Source organism: Canis aureus, chromosome 12, assembly GCF_053574225.1.
Source record: "Canis aureus isolate CA01 chromosome 12, VMU_Caureus_v.1.0, whole genome shotgun sequence".
NCBI lineage: Eukaryota > Metazoa > Chordata > Mammalia > Carnivora > Canidae > Canis > Canis aureus.
The window spans coordinates 26,211,919-26,235,686 of NC_135622.1; the positions used below are offsets into that span (position 1 = coordinate 26,211,919).

General features: G+C 35.8%; 1 protein-coding gene and 1 long non-coding RNA gene across 5 annotated transcripts in view; one reads left to right on the forward strand and one right to left on the reverse strand.

The window, feature by feature from the left end:
* The window catches only part of LOC144280794 (uncharacterized), a 53,302-nt gene that overhangs the window by 22,255 nt on the left and 7,279 nt on the right, over positions 1–23,768 (forward strand). For all 4 annotated transcript variants that reach the window (XR_013349206.1, XR_013349205.1, XM_077843194.1 and 1 more), the window contains exon 3: positions 23,517–23,538. Coding sequence is in view for 2 of the 4 variants with exons in the window: in XM_077843194.1 (XP_077699320.1) it covers positions 23,517–23,538 (22 nt within the window). In the remaining 2 variants the exon portion in view is untranslated. The remainder of the gene's footprint in view (positions 1–23,516; positions 23,539–23,768) is intronic.
* The window catches only part of LOC144280797 (uncharacterized), a 33,935-nt gene continuing 17,759 nt past the window's right edge, over positions 7,593–23,768 (reverse strand). Inside the window, exon 3 of the long non-coding RNA XR_013349209.1 lies at positions 7,593–8,473. This is a non-coding gene — a long non-coding RNA (uncharacterized LOC144280797). The remainder of the gene's footprint in view (positions 8,474–23,768) is intronic.

Consider the following 23,768-nt stretch of genomic DNA (forward strand, 5'->3'; position numbering starts at 1 on the left):
GAACTAGAACAAATAATACTAAAATTTGTATGGAATTACAAAAGACCTGAATAGCCAAAGCAGTACTGAACAAAACAAAACAAAACAAACAAAATGAAACTGGAGTTATCAAAATCCCAGAAACCCGAAACCATAAAAGTCCTAGAAGAGAGGATCTAGGATGTCTCTTTCTCTGACATTGACCATAACAACATTTTTCTAGATATATTTTGAGACAAGGGAAAGAAAAGCAAAAAGAAACTATTGGGATTACATCAAAATAAAGGGCTTCTGCACAGCAAAGGGAATAGTCAACAAAACTAAATGACAGCCTATGGAGTGGGAGATGATATTTATAAATGACATATCTGATGAAGGGTTAGTATCCAAAATACATAAAATGCAAAAAAGAAAGAGAAGAAAGAAAGAAAGAAAGAAAGAAAGAAAGAAAGAAAGAAAGAAAGAAAGAAAGAAATGCAACGCAACATAAAACAAGGGAAAAAAAGAAAACCCAAACAGACCATAATTAAAAATGGGCAGAAGGGCAGCCCAGGTGGCTCAGGGTTTAGTGCCAACTTCAGCCCAGGGTGTGATCCTGGAGACCCGGGATTGAGTCCCACGTCGGGCTCCCTGCATGGAGCCTGCTTCTCCCTCTGTGAGGGAGCCTGCGTCTCTGTCTCTGTCTCTCTCTCTCTTTCTCTCTCTCTCTTTCTCTGTCTCTCATGAAAAAATTAATAAAATCTTTTAAAAAATAAATAAATAAAAATGGGCAGAGATGTAAACAGACATTTCTCCACAGAAGATATACAGATGGCCAACATGAAAAGATGCTCAATATGACTAATTGTTAAAGAAATGTGAATCAAAAGGTCAATGAAATAATACTTCACATCTTTACAGAATGGCTAAAATAAAAAACACAAGAAACAAGTGTTGGCAAGGGTGTAGAGAAAACGGAATCATGCACTGCTAGTAGTAATGCAAACTGATGCACACACTGTGGAAAATATTATAGAGGTTCCTCAAAAACTTAAAAACAGAAATATCACATGATCCAGACGTTCCTCAAAAAAATTAAAAATAGAAATAACACATTATCCAGTATTTACCCTAAGAAAACAAAAACTTTAATTCAAAAAGATATATACACCACTATGTTTATTGCAGCATTATTTACAATAGCCAACATACAGAAGTAGCCCAAGTGTCAGTCAATAGATGAGCAGATAAAGAAAATGTGATGTATATAACATATATTATATAATATATATTATATATACATAGAATAGAATACCACTCAGCCACTAAAAAGAATGAAATTTTGCCATTCGCAATAGCATGGTTGGATTTAGAGGGTGTAACGCTAAGTGAAATAAGTCAAAGGAAGACAAATACCATATGATTTCCCTCACTTGGAATTTAAGAAAAAAAAAACAAATAATGAAAAAGAGACAAAGATGAAAAAGCAGACTCTTAACTATAGAGAAGAAACTGATGGTTACCAGAGGAGATGTGGGTAGAGGATGGTGAAATAGATGAAGGAGATTAAGAATACACTTACCATGATAAGCACTAAGTAACATATAGAATTGTTGAATCATTACATTGTATACCTGAAACTAATATAACACTGTATGTTAAGTATACTGGAACTAAAATTTTAAAAAAAGAAAAGGAAAGAGCATCAGTAAGCTGTGGGACAACTTCAAACTTAATGCATATGTCACTGGAGTCCTCAGATGAAGTGGAAGCTCAAAAATATCTGAAGAAATAATAGCCATTTAAAAAAATTTGATGAAAATCATAAGCCCACAGACCCAAGATACTCAATGGACCTCCAAAACAAGAAATATGAACAAAACTATACCAGAATACCATAATCAAATTGATCAAACACAGTGATAAAGAGAAAATCTGAAAAGCAGCCAGAGGGGAAAGCTATATCACAGGGGAAAATATATAAGGAAAATAGTATTTTACTTGTTAAAAATAACAATGGGACAAGAACAGAAAAATACCTTTATTTTTTTAAATACCTTTAAAGAACTGTAAAAACAGACACACAACAAATTGTCAGCTTAGAATTGTTTACCTAGTAAAAATATCTTTCAAAAATGAAGGCCATGGAGGCAGAAAGTAGCTTTGTGTAGTAGGGCCTGGGAGGAAGGAAGAATGGGGAATGACTACCATTGGGTATGGATTTGGGGGTGGTGGTGCTAAAATGTTCTGGAGTTAGATAGTGGTAATAATTTTGTGAATTTTGTCAACATATGACTTTGTGAATATATTAAAAGCCACTGAATTTTATGCCATAGTGAATTTTATGGCATATGAATTGTATCTCAACTTTTTAAACAAAAAAAGGGAAAGAAAAGGGAAAAATCATAAAGTCTTTTTCAGACATATCAGATGAAAGAACTAACCTACATTTTAAGAAATGTTATAGAGGAAGAGGAGCTAAAGTGATGGAGTAGTAGAAGGACCCTAGGCTTGCCTCATGCCTCAAACACAGCTAAGGAAATATCAAATCATTCTGAATATCCAAGAAATTGATCTGAGGAATAACAAAACAAACTGCACAACTACAGGAAGGTAGGAGCTGGTAGGTAGGAGGTGCAGAGACATGGTTTGGGGGAGAAATGGAATTTGGAGTGCTATGGAAGGAAGAGAGTCCTGCTCATGGGTGGCAGGGAAAGAGAGACTGATAGAGACAGAGAAAGGGAGAGGGGACCACACACACACACACACACACACACACACACACACACACACAGTGCTTCCCAAAAGCTACTGATTGAGAAAGCCAGAAGGGTTGATTTTCATGAGTCTTTATAACTACCAGGCTCAAAGGCAGGAGTTTTAGAGGTCCCTGGGTGGCCGGTGTGGAGCTCTGAGGGCCTTGCAGTGTTTCTGTGGAGAAGGAGTGCGGATAGCCCCAGGGCAGATGGCTCAGTCCAGTGTCCCCTGGGATGCACTGGAAAAGATGGTTCCCCCTTCTTGGAGCACATCTGGGAGAAGTGGCATTGCCCATCCGGGGACAAAAGAGCCGGTGGGTGCTATTTCCCTGCTGCCCCTCAGCATAGGTACAGAGACATCTGCTAAGGGCAGCTAATCTGGACACTGGCTCTTTGCTGTGCTTTACTCTAAATCCTATACCCTCATGCTTTGATGCAACTGCCCTTCTTGGACAAACCTACATCAGCTGGCCTGCCTGGGTGTACTGTGCTGCTAGACTGTAGGTTTGTAGACTTCGGGGACTCAGTGACTCCATAAAGCATAATTAAATTTGTATCTTAGGAGTTCCAGAAGAAAAAAAAGGGAAAAGAGGCAGAAGGTTTATTTGAGGAAATTATAGCTGAAAACTTCCCTAATCTGGCGAAGGAAACAGACATCCAAATCCAGGAGGCACAGAATACATCCATCAAAATCAACAAAACCATGCCAACGCTCAGACATATTGTAGTTAGATTTGCAAAATATAGAGATATAGAAAAAATCCTAAAAGCAGTGACCAAAGAAGTCCCTAACCTAACAAGGGAAGACAAATAAGGTTAGCAGCAGATCTGTCCACAGAGACTTTGAAGGCCAGAAGAGAATGGCAGGATACATTCAATGTGCTGAATGAGAAAAATATGTAACCAAGAATACTCTATCCAGCAAGGCTGTCATTCAGAACAGAAAGAGAGATAAAGTGTTTCCCAAACAAAAACTAAAGGAGTTCATGACAACTAAGCCAGCCCTGCAGGAAATATTAAAGGGGACTCTGAGTGGGAAAGGAAGACCAAAAGTGACAAAGACTGGAAGGGAATGGGGAAAATCTTCAGAAACAATGATAAAACAAGTAACAAAATGGCACTAAATTCGTATCTATCAGGAATTACTCTGAATGTAAACAGACTAAATGCTCTGATAAAAAGACATAGAGTGTCTTTTGTGTCAGAAAAAGTGTGTCAGAGAGGATTTAAAAAAAACATCTATATGCTGCCTACAAGAGACATATTTTAGACCTAAAGACACCTACAGATTGAAAGTGAGGGAATGGAGAATTATTTATCCTGCAAATGGACATCAGAAAAAAGCCAGAGTACTCATACTTATATCAGACAAACTAGATTTTATTTTTTTTTAAAGATTTTATTTATTTATTCATGAGAAACAGAGAGAGAGAGAGAGAGAGAGAGGCAGAGACACAGGCAGAGGGAGAAGCAGGCTCCATGCAGGGAGCCCGATGTGGGACTCAATCCCAGAACTCCAGAATCATGCCCTGGGCCGAAGGCAGATGCTCAACCGCTGAGCCACCCAGGCATCCCCAAACTAAATTTTAAACCAAAGACTGTAATGAGAGATGAAGGGCACTATATAATAATAAAAGTGTCTATCCAGGGAATCCCTGGGTGGATCAGTGGTTTAGTGCCTGCCTTTGGCCCAGGGCCCGATCCTGGAGACCCAGGATCGAATCCCACGTCGGGCTCCCGGTGCATGGAGCCTGCTTCTCCCTCTGCCTGTGTCTCTGCCTCCCTCTCTCTCTCTCTCTGTATGACTATCATAGATAAATAATAATAAAAAAATTAAAAAAAAAACTTGAAACTACAAAAAAGGAAAGTACACTGTATAGACTGAAAAAAAGAAATGTTAAATAAAGTCCTGAAAGCAGGAGGAAAATGATACCAAACAGAAATATAGATCTACACAAAGGAATAAAAAGCACTGGAAATGGCAACTATATGGTAAATATATGAGCTTTTCTTATTTAGGTCTCTTGAAAAGAGAGCTTACTTTTTAAATGAAAATAATGACGAAATAATAATAAAAATGCATTATGGGGTTTATACCACATGTATTAGTAAATGTAAGACAACAATAGCATAAAAAGGGGAAGGTGCCATCACAACATATTTTGCAGATATCAAAGGACAAACAGGGATTATTATAAACATGTTTTTGCAAATAAATTCAACAACTTGGAAGATATGGTCAAATTATTTGAAAGACACAAACTCCTAAAGTTTATTCAAGAAGAAATAGATGGCCTGAGTAACCCCATATCTGTTAAAGAAATTGAATCTGTAATTTTTTTTTATTTTTTATTTTATTTTTTATTTTATTTAAAAAAATTTTTTTTTTAATTTTTATTTATTTATGGTAGTCACACACAGAGAGAGAGAGAGAGAGGCAGAGACACAGGCAGAGGGAGAAGCAGGCTCCATGCACCGGGAGCCCGACGTGGGATTCGATCCTGGGTCTCCAGGATCGGGCCCTGGGCCAAAGGCAGGCGCCAAACTGCTGCGCCACCCAGGGATCCCTGAATCCGTAATTAAAAAAGAAAACTCAAAGGTTCAAATCACTTCACTGGTGAATTCTACCAAATATTTAAATAGTATTTTATAAACTCTTCTCTGATATCAAAACCAAGCAATGACTTCACAGAACAAAACTATATAACAATATCCCTTATAAACAGACATGCAAAAATTCTAAACAAAATCTTAATAATTTAAACCAATGAAGTATAAAAAAGATAATACATCATAAGCAAGTGGGGTTTATCCCAGGAGTGCCAGATTGGCTTAATATTTGAAAATCAGTCAATGTAATTTACCTTATTAATAATTTCAAAAAGAAAAGTCATATAATCATCATGATGAAGGATATCTCCAAAAATCCTATAATACACTTAATGGTAAAAGACTGAATGTTTTTCCTTTCTATTTAACATCATGCTGGATATTCTAGTTAGTGTAATAAAAAGAATAAAAGGCATTCAGGGGCATCTGGGTGGCACAGTTGGCTAAGTGTCTGACTCTTGATTTCAGCTCAGGTCATGATCACAGGGTTTTGAGACTGAGCTCCATCTTTGGTTCTGTGCTCAGCACAAAGTCTGCTTAAGGCTCTTTCTCCCTCTGCTCCTTCACCCACTCTAAAATCAATCAATCATCAATCAATCAATCAATCTTTTTAAAAAGGCATCCTGATTGGACAGGAATAAGTAAAACTATTTTTATTTGAGATAACATAATAATCTATGTAGGAAATTCAATAGAGTCTCCCAATTCCATTGCAGGTTTAGAATAAATGAGTTTTGCAAGGTTGTAGAATATAAGACCAATAGACATCAATTGTTGTCCTATATACTGATGATAAACAATTGAAATAAAAATTACCATCTATAATAATATAGAAATATTAATTAGATATAACTGACAAAAGATATGAAAGACTTGTACACTGAAAATGGCAATACATCACTGAAATTAAATAAATTAATAAAATGGGTATACTGTGTTCATGGCTCAGAAGACTCAATATTATGATGTCATTTCTCCCAAAATTGTTCTATAGATTTAATGCAATCTTAATCCAAATCCCATCAGATTTTTAGTAGAAATTGGCAAACTGGTTCTAAAATTCATATGAAAATGCAAAAGACCTTAAAAAGTTGAAAACTTCATTGAAAAAGTAAAAATTAAAAACTAACCCTGATATCAATAATTATTATATAATTACAGTAATTGAGACAGTGTAGTATTGGTACAAATATAGAAATATATCCATGAAACAATAAAGTCCACCAATAAACCTATACATATATAGATAACTGATTTTTTTTACAAAGGTGCAAGACAATTTTGTGTCTTTAAATGGTGCTAGAACAATTGGGTATCAATATGCAAAAAACCCAAATAAACTATATTTATATCCATACCTATGCCATGTACAAAAATTTACTCAAAATGGATCTTAGATCTGAAACTATAAAAAACTTTTTAAAAGACTTACTTAGTTATTACTTTTGAGAGAGAGAGAAAGAGATGGAGCAGAGGAAGGGGCAGAGGGGCAGGAAAAGGGAGAATTCCAAGTAGACTGAGTGCAGAACCAGATATAGGGCTCAATCCCATGACTCTGAGACCATGATTGGAGCCAAAATCAAAAGTTGGACCCTCCACCAAATGAGCCACCCTAGCACCCTCTGAAACTATAACACTTTAAAAAGAAAACATAAGAGATAATGTTTGTGGCAATAGTTTAAATGAATATCTCTTAGATATGCTAACCAAAGTACAATTCATTAAAAAATGAATAGATTTGACTTAATCAAAATTAAATGTTTTTATTTTTCAAAAGACACTGGTAAGAGAATAAAAGGAGTATCCATAGACAAAGAAACTATTTTCAAATCATATATCTGATAGAAGTCTTAGATCCAAGATATGCAAAAAATTTTAAAACTCAATTATAAGCAAAACAATAACCCATGATAAATTGGCAAAAGATTTGAATAGACACTTAATTTAAAAAGATATATAGTTGGCAAATAAATACATGAAAAGGTGCTCAACATCATTAGCTACTAGGAAAATATAAATTACAACCAATGAGGTATTACTATACACATACCAGAATAGCTAAAATCACTATTCCAAATGTTGGTAACAATTTAAAGGAACTAGAACTCACACGTTGTTGATGAGGATATAATATGGTATGTCAACTTTGGAAAAACTATCTGGCAGATTTTTTTTAAAGTTAAACATATACTAACCCTATGAACCAGCCATTCCACTAATTCATTTTCCCAAGAGAAAAGAAAACATATCCATACAAAGCCTCAAAAATTGAATGTGTATGGCAGCTTTATTTGTGATAGTCATATATTCATTTATATAAAGCTCACTACCATCCTGTGAATAGATACTCTCATCATCCCCATTTTCCAAGGTATTGTTAGGAAATGGGGAAGAGAAATCCTGGGTTATCCATTTATATTTGTCTACCACCAGGGCTAGTAATAACCCGACTCAAATTACACACACACACACACACACACACACACACACACACACATTATATATGATAATAAAAGCACCTGCTTTAAAGTGGGCTAGGAAGTCAAATTAAATAATACATATAATGTACATAGTATGGTGCTTAGTGTGTTGTATGTACTCAATAATGTGATTAATAATGATAATAATTGTATAGTAGGGCAATGATAATCCCAAAACTATGTAGACAGGCTATAATTGAGAGAATCTAGGATGTTCAGAATGCTTTGCTAATTTTGCTATGTATCTTAGAGTAGTTAAATATAGAAAGATCTTTTTTTAAGGAAACAGTATCAAATTTTGATAAAATATTAATTCATTCTGGAGACAGTGAGTGAGGTTTGAAGCCTTCATTCCTTTAGCAAACGGGTGTATCTGTTGAAATTTGGGCCAAATTGTCTGCGTCAGAGCCTCCAGTTGTGAAACCTGTAATTCCTGATAGTTCTGCAGTTGCTTGTTGGTCCGGGTGTGAAATGAGACAACTTGGTTTTTGAAGACATATCTCCTTTTGCCAGAAGGCTAGACCTGTACTGGAATAGGCTTATTTTAGCTGGGCTGGGAAGAACGGGTGATGCCTAACCTCTTGGCAGGGTCATTAATTTTTCAAATAACTCTTCTAGCAATCAAAGCATTGTTTATTGTTGTCATTGATTGCACAAGTAGTCTGTGATCTTCAGAGAAAAATAGAAAAATATGAGCAAGTAAGCAGAGAATATCATAACCATAATCTCATAATCCCACCTATTTATTAATGCCTTAGTAGAGATCCTTTTTCCTATACATTCTTAAAAGAAACAAAAACAGGATAACAGATCCTCACATACTTTTTTTTAATAAGTTGTTCTTTTCACTTAGCAATATATTCTGAATTTTCTTTTCATTTCAGTTGGTGCATCTCTGCAACATCATTAATTTTTGTATGGACATGCAATTAGCTATTTAATCAATGCCCTAATTTTTGATATTTCCAATTATTTGAGATTTCAAACAAGACTTTGCTAACCTCTGATTCTACCATATGATTTCACAAATTAGGAGAAATTTTCTAAAAGAATTGCCTTTTCAAAGGACATCAACATTTAAAAGATGTTTTTATATATTTTCCAAATTGCCCTTCAAAGAAATAGTACCAATTTACAACTCCCACTGTTAGTGCACATATATCACTTTAAGATAAGCTCCATAAGAGAAGACTGTGATAAACTCATGTATTATTAACATGTCCTTTTTTATTTTTATTATTTTTTTTAGCATGTGCTTTTTAAAAGAAAATCTGTGAACAAACACAATGCAAATAGCATTGCTTTTTACTGGGATTAGAGTGAGCAGTTCACCGTAAATAGGGCTAGGCAGATGGATTTCTCCAGGGTTGGGGATCTTGAAACATTAAACAATGGATAAAAATAGATGAAATAGAAATGAAGAAAAATCCTACTTAAGGAAAGGCAAAGAAATCAATAATGTATTTTTGCTGTTGATCTTGTAAAATTGCTTTTATCTATCTATCTATCTATCTATCTATCTATAATTTTTTTTACAAAATAATAAAGGGGCTCAGGGAGGTCTGCCTCCACCTTAATCTTGGACTTCTCGGCTTTCAGAACTGTGAGAAATAAATGTTTGTTGTTTAAGACACCCCGTGTAGGATATTTTTTGTTATAGCAACCTAGATGGACTAAGATACCAGCTATCTTTAAATGTAGGCAAATATAATCCTAACTTATACAAATGATGAAATAATTTATAAAATTCCTAAGAGTGAGTTGTTGCAAGATTTTAAGTGAAACTGGGATCCCTGGGTGGCGCAGCGGTTTAGCGCCTGCCTTTGGCCCAGGGCGCGATCCTGGAGACCCGGGATCGAATCCCACATCGGGCTCCCGGTTCATAGAGCCTGCTTCTCCCTCTGCCTGTGTCTCTGCCTCTCTCTCTCTCTCTGTGTGACTATCATAAATAAATTTTTAAAAAATTAAAAAATTAAAAAAAAATTTAAAAAAAGATTTTAAGTGAAACTTGGGTAAATCCTGTTTGAAAGAAGAAGAGTCAGAAAGAGTCCAAAAGCATAGGAAATGCTGGTGTGTGCTAATAATAGAGCAGTGGGGAAATGCTAATTAACTCAGAGAGAATGTGCATAGTGAAGAAAAGGGCCAACATCTCCAGGGTAGGGCAAGGACCAGGGAAGAAAGTCCAGAGGAGGGAGAAGGAATGGTTAGATACCCAGGAGGAAGCCAGCAGTGGGGTCACTGGTTGGAGAAAGGAAGAAACAAAGGGAACACATGCACTGTTAACCTCTTTGAAGGTTTTCTTATGAAAAAAAAATTAAACTTATTTATATAACAAGTATTTATATAACACAAGAGGCAAAACAAACCCAGTGGATAAAGGGTGGTTGGGGGAATCTTCCAATTTAATATGGTGTAGTATTTTGTGTTCTTATCTATTCAGGATGCCTTTGCCTTCCCACTTTCTTCCGTTAATAACCTGGTGCTTGGACAATAATATTATTCCATCCCTTTAGCCACAATGACTAGTTCAGGGATAGGCATATGACCTCAGCCAGAACAATCAGAATCCTTGTCCAAACATTTTGTAACTGGGCCGGTCTTCTTTTCTTCTTGTTTGGTCACTGAATTCTTTGGCTGTGGGCCCAGAGATGTTTGAGGGCATGCTTGCTGCTAGGGATGGAGAGCCCATCTGCAAGAGGAGAACTCTAGCACAAGTTTTTCTAACATGAATTAGTTATGAGATGATTGATTAATTAAAGAACACAGTGTTTGACATGAATCAACTACTGTTGTTATAACCTCACTTAGAACTAGCAAGCAGAGCAAGAAAAACATTGTTGGAAGCAACACCAGCTGTAATGTCTGAGTGATTTCATGCTTTGCTTATCAAAGCAGTAGGTTGTAAAGTTGATAAGAATATGTACAGATTGTGCTAATGATGATGATGGTGCAGATAGTAAAAAAGTTCACTCCTGTTGAGTAAGCACCATGTATAATATGGAAATAAAAGACAATTATAAACCTAGGAAGCCTTAGATTCATACAAGGTTCATATAATGATGAGAAGTATTGGAATAAACGAATGTATGTCATTAAATGCTGTGCTTGTTGGTTATTGAAGAAAGAATCGTATAGGAAACTAAAAAGGTAGAGGAAAGTTTTATTTAAATTCAAATATATTAGATTACCCATATGAAATGACATTTTTAAGATTTTGTTTATTTGAGAGAGAGAGCTAATGAGTGACCGAATGGGGAGTGGATAGAGAGGGAGAGAGAATTTGGAGCAGACTCTGCCCCGTGTTGAGCTCAATGTAGGACTTGATCCTATGACCCTGAGATCATGACCTGAGCAGAAATCAAGAGTTGGATGCTTAACTGACTTAGCTATCCAGGCACCCCTGAAATTTTTAAGTCAAAACTGTCAAATAACAGCTATTCCAAATGATTTTTCTCTAAAATATAGAGTCTGTCTTTTGCTATGTCGAATAAGAACCAAGACACTTTCTGACATAATAAACAGCCAGTTATAGTTTAATTTTAATGTGCCTGTTTAATTTTCCAGGAACATAATCTTTCATTGCAGTTTGAGGTTTGGGAAAGCTTCAGGGAGAGGTGTTTGCAATGGGTGTCAAAGACTTCTTGACTTATATGAAGATGCTATAGAAATATACCCCAGACCAAAGACAGTAGCATAAGTAAAAGGATGGATAGAACTGTGAGTCCACTATGCCGTATTTTGTGTTGGAAGGGAAGCAAAATACATATTGTTTACTTGTATAAATGTTTAAGGTTTCTGTATACTCACAAAAAACTAGTATCAGTGGTTGACTATTTGGAGTTGGGTATGGAATCTGAGTGGAGGGGGGCAGGAGTGGATGGAAGGCTTGGTACTGAGACTGGAGAGACAATTTAGTGGACAGCAGGACTAGGGTACTATTAGATCACACAAAACCTTGAATACTTTACTACAGGGTTTGTACTTTTGCTTCCAGATAATGGAGAGCCAATACAGAATTTTCTTTCACTACAGAATTTTAAACATAAGATTGACATAATAAAATCTACATGGAAGGGGTAAGAATTTTCTTTGTAAAGAAAGAATTGAAAGAATTTTCTTTCACCCAAAGGGCAAGAAATCTTATATTCTTTTGTGTTCCAAAATCAAACAAAATTTGTTTCATCGCCTATTTGCCAGAGTTTCCAAAACCCCATTTTTGTTGGAGATGGAGAACTCTTCCTTACCAACTCCCATTAGGATCATATAAGGGTTCTGGGAGCTGGTGGGTGTCTTAAAGAGAAAGTCTGAGAACAATATGTACTTGAACTTTGCCTTTTTTTTCCTACCCTGAAATAGGATCAGCTACATAATTTTCAAGGCCTAGTGCAAAATGAAAATGGAGAGCCCCTTGTTTTCATGTATTTATTTATTATTCTACCATTTTTTGTTTATTAGTGTTTGTGGGGTTTTAAAAAAAGATTATTTATTTATTTAAGAGAGAAAGCAAGAGAGTGAGAGCATGAGCAGGGGTCAGGGCAAAGGGAGAAGGACAAGCAGACCCCTTGCAGAGGTTGGAGCCCAACACAGGGCTCCATCCCACTGCCCCAAGATCATGACCCAAGGTGAAGTCAGATGTTTAACTTACTAAGCTACCCAAGTACGCCAGTGTTTGTGTTTTTAAGCATATGTGTTTATTCAAAATTGTGATTTTTTTTGGTAATTTCTTTAACTTTATTTAAATTCAATTAGCTAACATATAGCGTATCATTAAATTCAGATGTAGAGTTCAGTAATTCATCAGTTGCATATGACACCCAGTGCTCATTATTACATCACGTGCCCTCTTTAATGCCCCTACCCACCTCCCCTCCAGTGACCCTCTTTTTGTTTCCTACAGTTAAGAGTCTCTTATGATTTGTCACCCTTTCTGATTTGTCTTATTTTTCCCTCTTCTCCCCTATGATCCTGTTTTGTTTCTTAAATTCCATATATGAGTGAGATCATATTATAATTATCTTCCTCTGATCAACTTATTTCATTCAGCATAATATCCTCTGGTTCCATCTACACTGATGTAAGATTTCATGCTTTTTGATGGCTAATATTCTATCATATATCTCTCAACAACGTGGTGATTGGTGATTTTTAAAGACAAGCAATGAGATGGAAGAGAACAATTCTGGGTCTACATCTGTGGACTCTTCTGATAAAGTCAATGATGAAGTGTTTCAATCTTTTGAAGCATCTCATTGCACTCAGAGACAAAGGAGTCTGGTAATCCTAGCTGTTTTATTCCTGGGTGCATTGTCTGTGTTAAACAACTTCCACATAAGCAATGTCTCCCGCAAATTGCAGAAACATTTAACTCCAAATCAGAGTCATTTGACAAATATTTTAAACGGCGATTGGAATCGTAAAACAGAGTAAAGTTCTAGTTAAAAAAAGTCATAATCAGTGAAAAGGCTCAGGAAGCAAGTTATTTAGTAGTGTTTATTTGTTGTCCAGAAAGTAAAAGGCACCCAGTTGGTGAGAACCTAATAATGTGGGCATATAAAATTAGAGTGAGTAAAATGCTAGGATAAGATGCAATATAACAATGAAAATCTTACTCTCTAGTAGCCCAATCAGTCAACATACTGTTGACATGTAACATTATGCACAAAGAAGTTTTGTGTAATAAGTTGAACAGCAATTGCTTTTCTATTGAAGTTGATGAATCAACAGATATTACCATTAAATGTCTTATCATAACATTTGTTAAGATTTTTGAAAAGAGTGGAAATTGAGAATATTTTTTTCTTTTCTGATGCAAAGAGCTGTGCAAACAAAGCAAGACAAAGATAACATTTAATGTTTAGTCTTCATATTTGGAATCAAAAGATCTGTCCTAGAGGAACTGTGTTGGCATCTGTAATGATGGTTGGCTCCAGAAGAGGCTTTACCTCTAATGAACATAAGAAAATCTAACTTTGTTCATAACACACTATTTTCTTCACAGAGAGGTGCTGGTGTTGAAGCCGGTTAATGAAGAAATTTTAAAAGTCTAGACGATGTAACAATAATGGCCAACTTTATTAAGGAGAGAACAATTCATTGGAGAATATTTTTTAAACTGTGTGAATTCCTGGATAAAGGGCACATAAATCTACTACAAAGAGAAATCTGCTGGCTTAGCAGAGGAAGAATTCTCAACAGGAGTTTTGGGCTAAAAGATGAATCAAAAGCTCAGAGAAAGTTTTGACTACAATTGGCAAGATTCTTGGATTTAAAAGAAATGGAATCTTGTGTTAAATTATGTTGCAAAAGGAAATCCTGACATGTCTCCACTATTGATTGGGTTTGAAGGTGAAAAGGGCTTCTGCAAGTCTCACATTTTATTGAACACCACTTGGGAGAACCACAGAACCACAGTGATATGTTCTCTCCCTGTCAATACAAGGGTCTGACTTGGGTAAACACTGAATCTTCTGTTCAGCCTGAAAATATGACTTGGGGAGAAGGACTTTCTGAGCTGCAGTCTGATAGTATGCTCAAGATAAGATTTAATTTAGACAAGTTCTGGATTTCTGTGCAAAAGTGGGATCCTGCTTTTCAAGGGAAAACAATGGACATTTTGCTGAAGTGCTTAATTTTTAAAAATATGTAAATAAGCTTTTTTTCTTATTTAACAAGCATCAGAAATTGTCTTTTTCTATTAAAAATGAAATCTTTGTGTGGAACCAACAGAAAACAAGCACAGGTTTTAACGAAAAGGTAAATTTCATTATTTAGTTTTAGTTTCAGAAAGAATATTTTTAATGCTTTTATGTAGTCTGATAAAAGAGATCAAGAAGTAACACATGTCTATAATAATTTTGCAATTTTGCAATGGGAGCTTGATCATGTTGGTCAATAAGGAAATGCTTTTACACTGTCTTGAATAAAACTGTCTTAGGACTGGGTGACAGGCACTGAGAGGGGCACTTGAGGGATGAGCACTGGGTGTTATACTATGTGTTGGCAAATCAAATTCCAATAAAAAATATACAAAAAATTGTCTTAGGCCATATTTTATTGATAATGCTTGTTTTATAGTTTTAGTAGTTTTTCTTTTCCATATTGTCAGTAAATTTCACATTGTAAATAACATTAATTAAAATCAATTTACAGCTTTTGTGTAAATTAAATCTGCCCTTTAGAAAAATTAAATTTCATTTTGTCATAAGTCAGTTATTTAACAAAAAATTATATTTGTCTTGTAAGTTTTAAATATTTACTTATGACAAGGCAATAAGGAAATAAAAGTCAAGCAAGGTAAGCTAATCTTAACTATCTGATTCTTTTTCAAGAATAAATGGTTATGAGAGACTCCTAACTCTGGAAAATGAACAAGGGGTAGTGGAAAGGGAGGTGGGCATGGGGTTGGGGTGACTGGGTGACAGGCACTGAGGGGGGCACTTGACGGGATGAGCACTGGGTGATATGCTATATGTTGGCAAATTGAACTCCAAAATAAAATAAAATAAAATAAAATAATAAATGGTTAAAAGATTTTAATCTTAAATAAGGAAAATAACTACTCTTACATACATAATATACTGCATACCAACCTCATTAGCATTTCATTGAGTAGAATTTTTGATAAAAATTTCAGATCTATAGACAAAGTAAAAAAAATCAAGTAGGTATTATGAGTTAATATCTTTTATCAGGAGGAGGAACCACACAAAAATGACAGGCCAATTAGTCAAAATAAAGAGATCCTCAAAAATATATATATCATTTTATACTCAGAAGAACATTGAAGGAGCACCTGGGTGGCTCAGTGTGTTAAGCATCTGCCTTCAGCTCAGGTCATGATCCTAGGGTTCTGGGATTGAGCCTTCATCTGGCCCCCTGCTAAATGGAAAGCCTCCTTCTCCCACTCCTGGTCCTTTGCTTATGCTCTCTGTCTCTCTCTGTCAAATAAATAAATAAGTTCTTAAAAAAAGAATATTGGATATTTTATTGAATTGTTATAACTATAATTTACTGATCATGCTAATGTACTATGAACTCTAGGTAAAATAATTTTTACACAGAGGTCCTCTGAGACCTGAAAATTATTTCAAGAGTTCCTACAGAGAGAAAAGATATATCACAGTGTTAAATTATAAGGTAAATATTAAGAAGCTTAATTTATTATTTTACGGATATATTTAATCAAATTACATATTATATAAATTATATATTACATATTAAACAAAAATGCAGTTTTAATAATTTCTTCCTGTAACCCAATAGGCTATTTTGAATACTTTCAGGTGTCATACACCTACTTTAGAAGCTACTTCTCTAATGATAGAACTCTAGTCAAAACCCATTTATGTATGGTCAATTGATTTTCAACAAAGGTGACAATACAATTCACAACTGGGAAAAGAAGAGTCTCTTTGAGACAGAGAAGATGAAGGACTCCATAAAAACCTTTTTGCTTCTATTCTTGCTAGGACCTATACCCCCACAGTACTCTATACATGCCTTATAATACAAATAACATATGTTCTCCTTGTAAGGGACAAGGAATTAATTATTTCTCTAGAATAGATAACGTCTAAGGAAATAGCAGGTGAGAATGACTAGATGAAGAAATCATATGGTTATTCCAGAGATAGCCAAGTTTATGCCAAGGCCTCCTGGCTCCTGGGCCCTTGTCTTTGTTCTAACCAGTTCTGGATGCCTGAGAGGGCATGTACACTTATCACCACACCAGAACACCATCCTCAATAAACAAAACGAAACAAAACAAAACCCAGACCTTGAACAAAGACAAGACTTATGCTCTTCTCTTTCTGAGTCTCCTGGATGCTCTGTCTGTTTTCTGCTCTTAATATATCTTCAATAGAATATATATTCTGCTTTCACCTCCTGCTGGTCATATTTGATTTCCATCTTGCATGAAGCCACGGACTCTCTTGGCAGGTGCCACAGGACACCCTCTGCTCCTGCCCGGTACTTGGACCCAGCCTGCTGGCATTATCTTCAACAAATGGTGCTAAGACAACTAGATAGCCACATGCAAAAGTTGAACCCTTAACTCACACTATATTCAAAAACTAACTCAAGTTGTACCAAAGACCTAAATATAAGAGATAAACCTATAAAATTATTAGAAGAAAACATAAGGGTAGAGTTTCATGATCTCAATTTGGCAATGGATTCTAGATATGACATCAAAGGCACAAGCAACAAAAGAAAAAAATACGTAGACTTCAAAATTAAAAACTTTTGTACATCAAAGGACACTATCAAGAGAGTGAAAAAACCCATAGAAAGGGAGAAAATATTTGCAAATCATGTATCTTATAAAGATCTAGTATCCAGAATACATAAAGAACACTTACAACTCAACAAAAAATTGACAACCCAATTAAAAACGGGCAAAATACATAAATAGTGGCATAATAAGAAATACATTTTATGTTTGTCCTGGGTTCCAGTTACAAAGCACCTAAAATCCTGAGAATTTCCTGAGTAGTAGGAGTGTTTTTTGTTATTCATAAGGAATCCTTTTGAAACATTCTGGAGTTTATGCTAATGAGGTAATTAGGGTAGAACCCCTGGATAGCCTCAGGTTGAGACTGATCACCAGAAAGATCAAGTGACTAGAAGGTTGTAACTTTCAGCTCCAACTACCAACCTCTGGAATGGACAGGGTTGGGACGTGGGAGTGTGGAGGGCGGATAGGATTTGCAGATTAAACTCTTTCAAAACTCTTGAACATATGATTTGATGAGTTTTTGGGTTAGTGGAAGGATCCACATGCTGGAGGGTGGCACATGTCACATCCACAGCAGCAAAAGCTCCTGGGACCCTTTAGGACTTCAGTCTACGAATCTCTTCATCTGTATCCTTTATAATATCCTTATAATAAACTGATAAAGCTAAATTAATGTTTCCTTGAGCCCTTTGAGCTATTCTAACAAATGACTGAACTGGAGGTAGGGATCTTGGGAACCTCTGGACTTGCAATTGGTGTCTGATGTGGGAGCAGTCTTGTGTGACTGAGTCCTTAAACTGTGAGATCTGATGCTATACCCAGGTAGACAGTGTCAGAATGGAGTTAAATTTGTAGGACACTCTGAGCATTTGCTGAGAATCAGATTGCTTGATGGTGTTGAAAAACATTCCAGAATGGGCGTTTTTCCAAAGAAGATACACAAATGGCTAACAAGCACATGAAAAGATGCTTAATGTCATTAGTCATTAGGGAAATGAATATTAAAACCACAATGTGATACCACTTCATACATAGTGGGATGGCTATAACAATAATTTTCTAAAAAGAAATAACAATAAAAAGGGAAAATAACAAGTGTTGACCAAGGATATGGGTAAAGTAGAATCCTTCTACATTGCTGGTGGAATGTAAGATGGTACAGCTGCTGTGAAAAAGAGTTCACAAGTTCTTCAATAAATTAAAAATAGAACTGCCATATGACCCAGCAATTCCATTCCTGGGTATATATCCAAAAGAATTGAAAATTGGTGTTCACTCCGAAACTTGCACATGAATGTTCATAGCGGTACTATTCATGATAACCAAAAGATAGAAGAAACCCAACTATTCATCAGCTGATGAATGAAAAAACAAACTGTGATGTATCTATGCAATGGAATACAATTCAGTCATCAAAAGGAATGAAGTATTGATATATGTTTCAACATGGATGAACTCTGAAAATGTTATGCTAAGTGAATGAAGCAATTTACAAAAGGCCATGTGTCATATGATTACATTTATATGAAATAAAATCCATAGAGATAGAAGGCCAGGATCTATGAAGAAGAGAAATAGGGAATGGCTGCTTAGTGGGTGTAGGATTTCTTTTTACAGTGAGGAAGTTGTCTGGAATTCTAAAGTGGTGATGGTTGTACAACATTGTAAGTGTACCAAACGCTCCTAAATTGTACAGTTTAAATTTGTTAAAACAGTGGCTTTTGTGTGTATTTTACCATGATTTAAAATTATATAGGAGAATAGCGTTCTGAGGCTGAGGACATGACAAAAGCCAGTCCTGCAGCAAGAAATAAACATGGCAAATTTAAGGCAGTGCATGAAAGCCAACAAGGTGGGAAAGATGTAAGTGTAGAAGTTGTAAGGGTAGAAGATGAGATCGGGGAAGTAGTAGGGAGTCAGGCCCTGGATGTAGTGATAGATAATGGGCTCCAAGGAATGAAGGCATCTCCTTTGTCATAGCCAGGCTCCTGCTTTGAGCACAAGGTCTCAGCTGGGACTAGATTTAGGGTCTGTACACTAATGTGCTTGACTGAATCCTGGTACATGGACACACCCTCATCCAGAATTGCAAGGACAATTGATAAATGTACTTGATGTGCTACCATCAAAGGACAGCAGCTTTTTTGGTTTCACTACTCCTATCCCTGTATTCTTTTCTTCTGTTCCTCTCAGGTAGTGTTGAAGCTGCAGTATGACTTGAAATAATAAAAGTGTGCTATTCAGGAATGAGCACTAGTAGGATATAGCTGGAGAACAGAGTACCTTAAAGGATTTGGTTGCAGACAATGACAGAGAATTGAATGCCAGGGCAGGTGTGGTACAGATGGGGGGGGGGCCGGGGGGGGGAAGCACGGAAGGTGTTTGCAGAAAGAGATGAAATGTATTTTAGAAATACACTTTTGTGGCATTTTGAAAGATGGAGCAGGAGAGAGAAATGGAAAAGGAGAAAAAGAATTTCTAATCATAGAATATGTACATGTTTAACTCTAGTATATATTACTGAATTGGTGTCTGAGTGATAGCAATTGTATTAATTTCCCATTGTCTCTGTAACAAATTACTACAAACTAAGTAGATTAAAAAACAAATTTATTCTCTTACAGTACTGAGAGCCAGAAGTCTGAAGTCAAGGTGTTGGCAGGGCTGTGTTCCTTCTGAATACTTCAGGCGAGAATATGTTTTCCTGCCTTTTAGAGGTTGCCTGCATTCCTGTTTCTGGCCCTTTCCTTACACCTGTGTAGCCTCTTGTTTCCATTGCCACGCCTTACTACTCACCCTGATTCTCTGGCCCCTTCTTACAAGGACCCTCACAATTACATTGGGCTCATCCAAATAATCTGGTATAATCTCCCCATCTCAAAATCCTTAATCACATCTTCAAATTCTCTTTTACCATGTAAAGCAATATTCATTCACATATTCCGCAGGATAGGGTGTGGACATACCTGGGAGGCTATTTTTTTCTAAAGATTTTATTTATTTATTCATGAGAGACACAGAGAGAGAAGCAGAGACATAGGCTGAGGGAGAAGCAGGATCCCTGTGGGGAACCTGATGTGGGACTTGATCCCAGGATCCTGGGATCATGATCTGAGCCAAAGGCAGAAGCTCAACCACTAAGCCACCCAGGTGTCCCTGGGAAGCTATTATCTAGGCTAACATAGTACCAATGTGGATGCTGTGGGGTTCTGCCCAGAACCCCTGGAGGACCAAGATGCTCATTGCCTCAGGTACTGGAAGTGTTTCAGGCTAATGGCTCATAGTTGTGTCTCTCTCTAGAAATTATCCTTGTCTGAAAGGAGCCATCTCACTCAGGATTATGACCCCTTCTCATTGATAACCCATATCTAATAACTGGTCCACACAAAGATACAAAGTCCTTGTCCTCTTGTCTTGGGGCCATTCTAGCTCCAGAACTCCCTAATGGTTTTAGCTGAGGCCTCTGTTGCAACTGTATAGTGATTCAATTTCTTCCTCTGCTGAAAGCTACTTTTCTCCCTCCTTACAAGAGTTGTTCCCAAGCATGCTCCCCAATAATCCCTTATACAGATTTCTGTTTTAGAGCCTGTTTCCCAGAGAGCCAAGGTATATCACTACCAATTTACACTATTGCCAGGAAAATATGAGAATTCTTGTGTCTCACATCCTTGACAACACATGGCATTATCAGACTTACTAATTTATCAAAACCCGAAGATATAAAATGGCCTTACATTATTTTATTTTGTGCTCTTCTGAGTACTAGTAAGGTTGAACATCTCTTCAGTCCTTTACTGGACACTCCAATTTTTCCTTCTGTCAATCAATTGGATACATTTTTTTCTTTCCTTCTTACTTCAAGTTTTCTAAATTTGGTTGCATAATTTTTTCCAAATACTGCTTCTATTACAAAGTAGCATATGTTCTTTATAGAAATGTAAAACACACACTCACCCCACAGAGAAAGAGATAAATAAGTTACCTGTAATCCCATATCCCAATGATAACTATTAAGTAATATCTAGCTACATAATTATTATCTATCTATCTATCTATGTGATATCTTCTTTGTCAGTGTTTTATCTTTATGTACTTTCTGGGCCTTTTAAAAATTAGTTGGGCTGGTGGTTTACTTGAGAGTTAATTCGTAGTTTTATTTATCATTCACACTAAGTTATCACTCTAATACTATACCTGTGCTGTTAAATTTATTACTATACCTTTTCTCAGTTCCGTTTTCATTTTTTTAAAGTATAAATTTGACTAATTGGGTTTCTTTTCTCTCTTTTTTTGTCAATATAAGCTTTTCAAGCAATATTTATATTTGTTTTTGGCTCTATCCCAAAGATTTTTTTTTTTTTTATCCCAAAGATTTTAAAAATATTTTGTCTAGGAGTTTCATTGCTTAAAAAATATTCCACTATTATTTCTGGACTTTCTCCCTGCAGAGAATTCTTTTGAAGATAATTTTAATCATTTCCTCACATAAACTGGTACTCTCAAATTATTATTTTAAAACTACATAGAATTCTCTGTAAAATTTAATCTTAAGTTTTGTGTAGCTTTTTTTTTTTTAATTTTTATTTATTTATGATAGTCGCACAGAGAAAGAGAGAGGCAGAGACACAGGCAGAGGGAGAAGCAGGCTCCATGCAGGGATCCCGAGGTGGGATTCGATTCGGGATCTCCAGGATCAGGCCTTGGGCTGAAGGCAGCGCTAAACCGCTGAGTGACCCGGGCTGCCCGCCGATTAGAACTTAGATGACGGGATGAGCACTGGGTGTTATTCTGTATGTTGGTAAATTGAACACCAATAAAAAATTAATTTATTTAAAAAAAAGAACTTAGATGCACAGAGTGACATCATTTTAGAAGGAGATCTCAGATACCATGATTTTCCAACCTCTTCAATTTATAGATTTGGAAACAAAGTCACAGAGCAGTAAATGTCTTACCTAAAGCTAAGCAACGAAGAGATCTGGGCTAGACCTCCAAACTTTTGATTCCTTGTTTTTTGCTCTTTGAAATATATCATCTTCATTTTTCTACAATGATTGTCAATTTCCTTTTAATAGCTCTCTGCTTAATCGTTCCATGATTTGTGACTGATGCTTTAATTTTTTCCCTTTATTATTTGCTATGCTGCTATGGAAAGTAAGGAAACCTCGTTTAGGCATACATGGGTGAAAGCTCCCCCTTTAGGGCTTCCTGACTCCATTATAAATGAGATTTCCCTAAACAAAACAAAAAGGCAACCTAGTTAATAGTTTAATCTACTTAGGGTATTTGCAAATGATATATCAGGTAAGGGATTAATAATCAAAATGTATAAGGAAGTTATACAACTCAGCACAAAAAATCTCCAAACAATCTGATTTAATATATGGGCAGAGGACCAGAATAGATATTTTCCAAAGAAGACATACAGATGATGATATACATACAACGTACAAAAGACACATCAAAAGATGCTTGGCATCATTATTTATTAGGAAAAAGCAAATCAAAACCACAATGAGATATCATTTCACACCCGTCAGAAGGGCTAGTATCAAAAAGACAAGGAATAACAAGTGTGGGCAAGGATGTGGAGAATAAGAAACCTTCACAGACTGTTGGTGGGAGTGTAAATTGGTACAGCCACTATAGAAAACAGTATGCAGTTTCCTCACAAAATTGAAAATAGAAATTCTATGAAATGCAGTAATTCCAATACTGGGTATTTACCCAAAGAAAATGAAAAATATCAATTTGAAAAGATATATGCACCTCTCTGTTTATTGTAGCATTCTTTACAATAGCCAAGATATGGAAGCAACCCAAGTGCTCACTGATAGATGAATGGATAAAGAAGATGTGGACTATATATACAATGGAATATTATTCAGTCATAAAAAGAATGAGATCCTGACATTTGTGACAACATGGATAGAATTAGAGGGTATTAAACTAAGTGAAATAAGTCAGAGAAAGCCAAATTCCGTAAGATTTCACTTATATGTGGAATCTAAAAAACAAAACAAATGAACAAACAAAAACAAACTCTCAAATGCAGAGAATTGGTGGTTGCCAGAAGGGAAGTAGGTGGGGGGTTGGTGAGATAGATAAAAGGAATAAGAGAGGCAAACTTCCAGTTATAAAATAAATAAGTCACAAAGATGAAAAGTACAGCATATGGAATATAGTTAATGATATTAACTATATAGTTAATATGTAGTGACAGATAGTTACTACACTTATGAGGGTGAGCACTGAATATGTATAGAATTGTTAAATTAATATGTTGTACACCTGAAACTAATATAACATTGTATGTTAATTATACTTCAAAGATAAAGATAAAAAGATCAGAAATCATTTGAAATAATGAAATACATGATACATTCTGATTGAGTGTAACATTCATGTAAAATAAAATGTGCTTACTTGTTTGTAATTCTATGTATATATTTAAAAGAATGATCTGTTTTTCAGATGCTGAGCCAGAACCACGCAGGTAAGCCCCTCTTGGACTTCTAAGCCTCAGAAAGTATGATTAATGTTTCCTGTTTTAAGCTGCTAAGTTTTGGGATAATTTGCTACATAGCAATTAAACTAATATAAAACTCTATCATCAAACTCTGTAAACTCTATCAAAACTAGTATAGTAACTCTATCATGACATTTACTCTCAACTCATTCTGGGTCCAGAGGGCTAGATATTGAGAGAGGAAGACCAATCCAGGA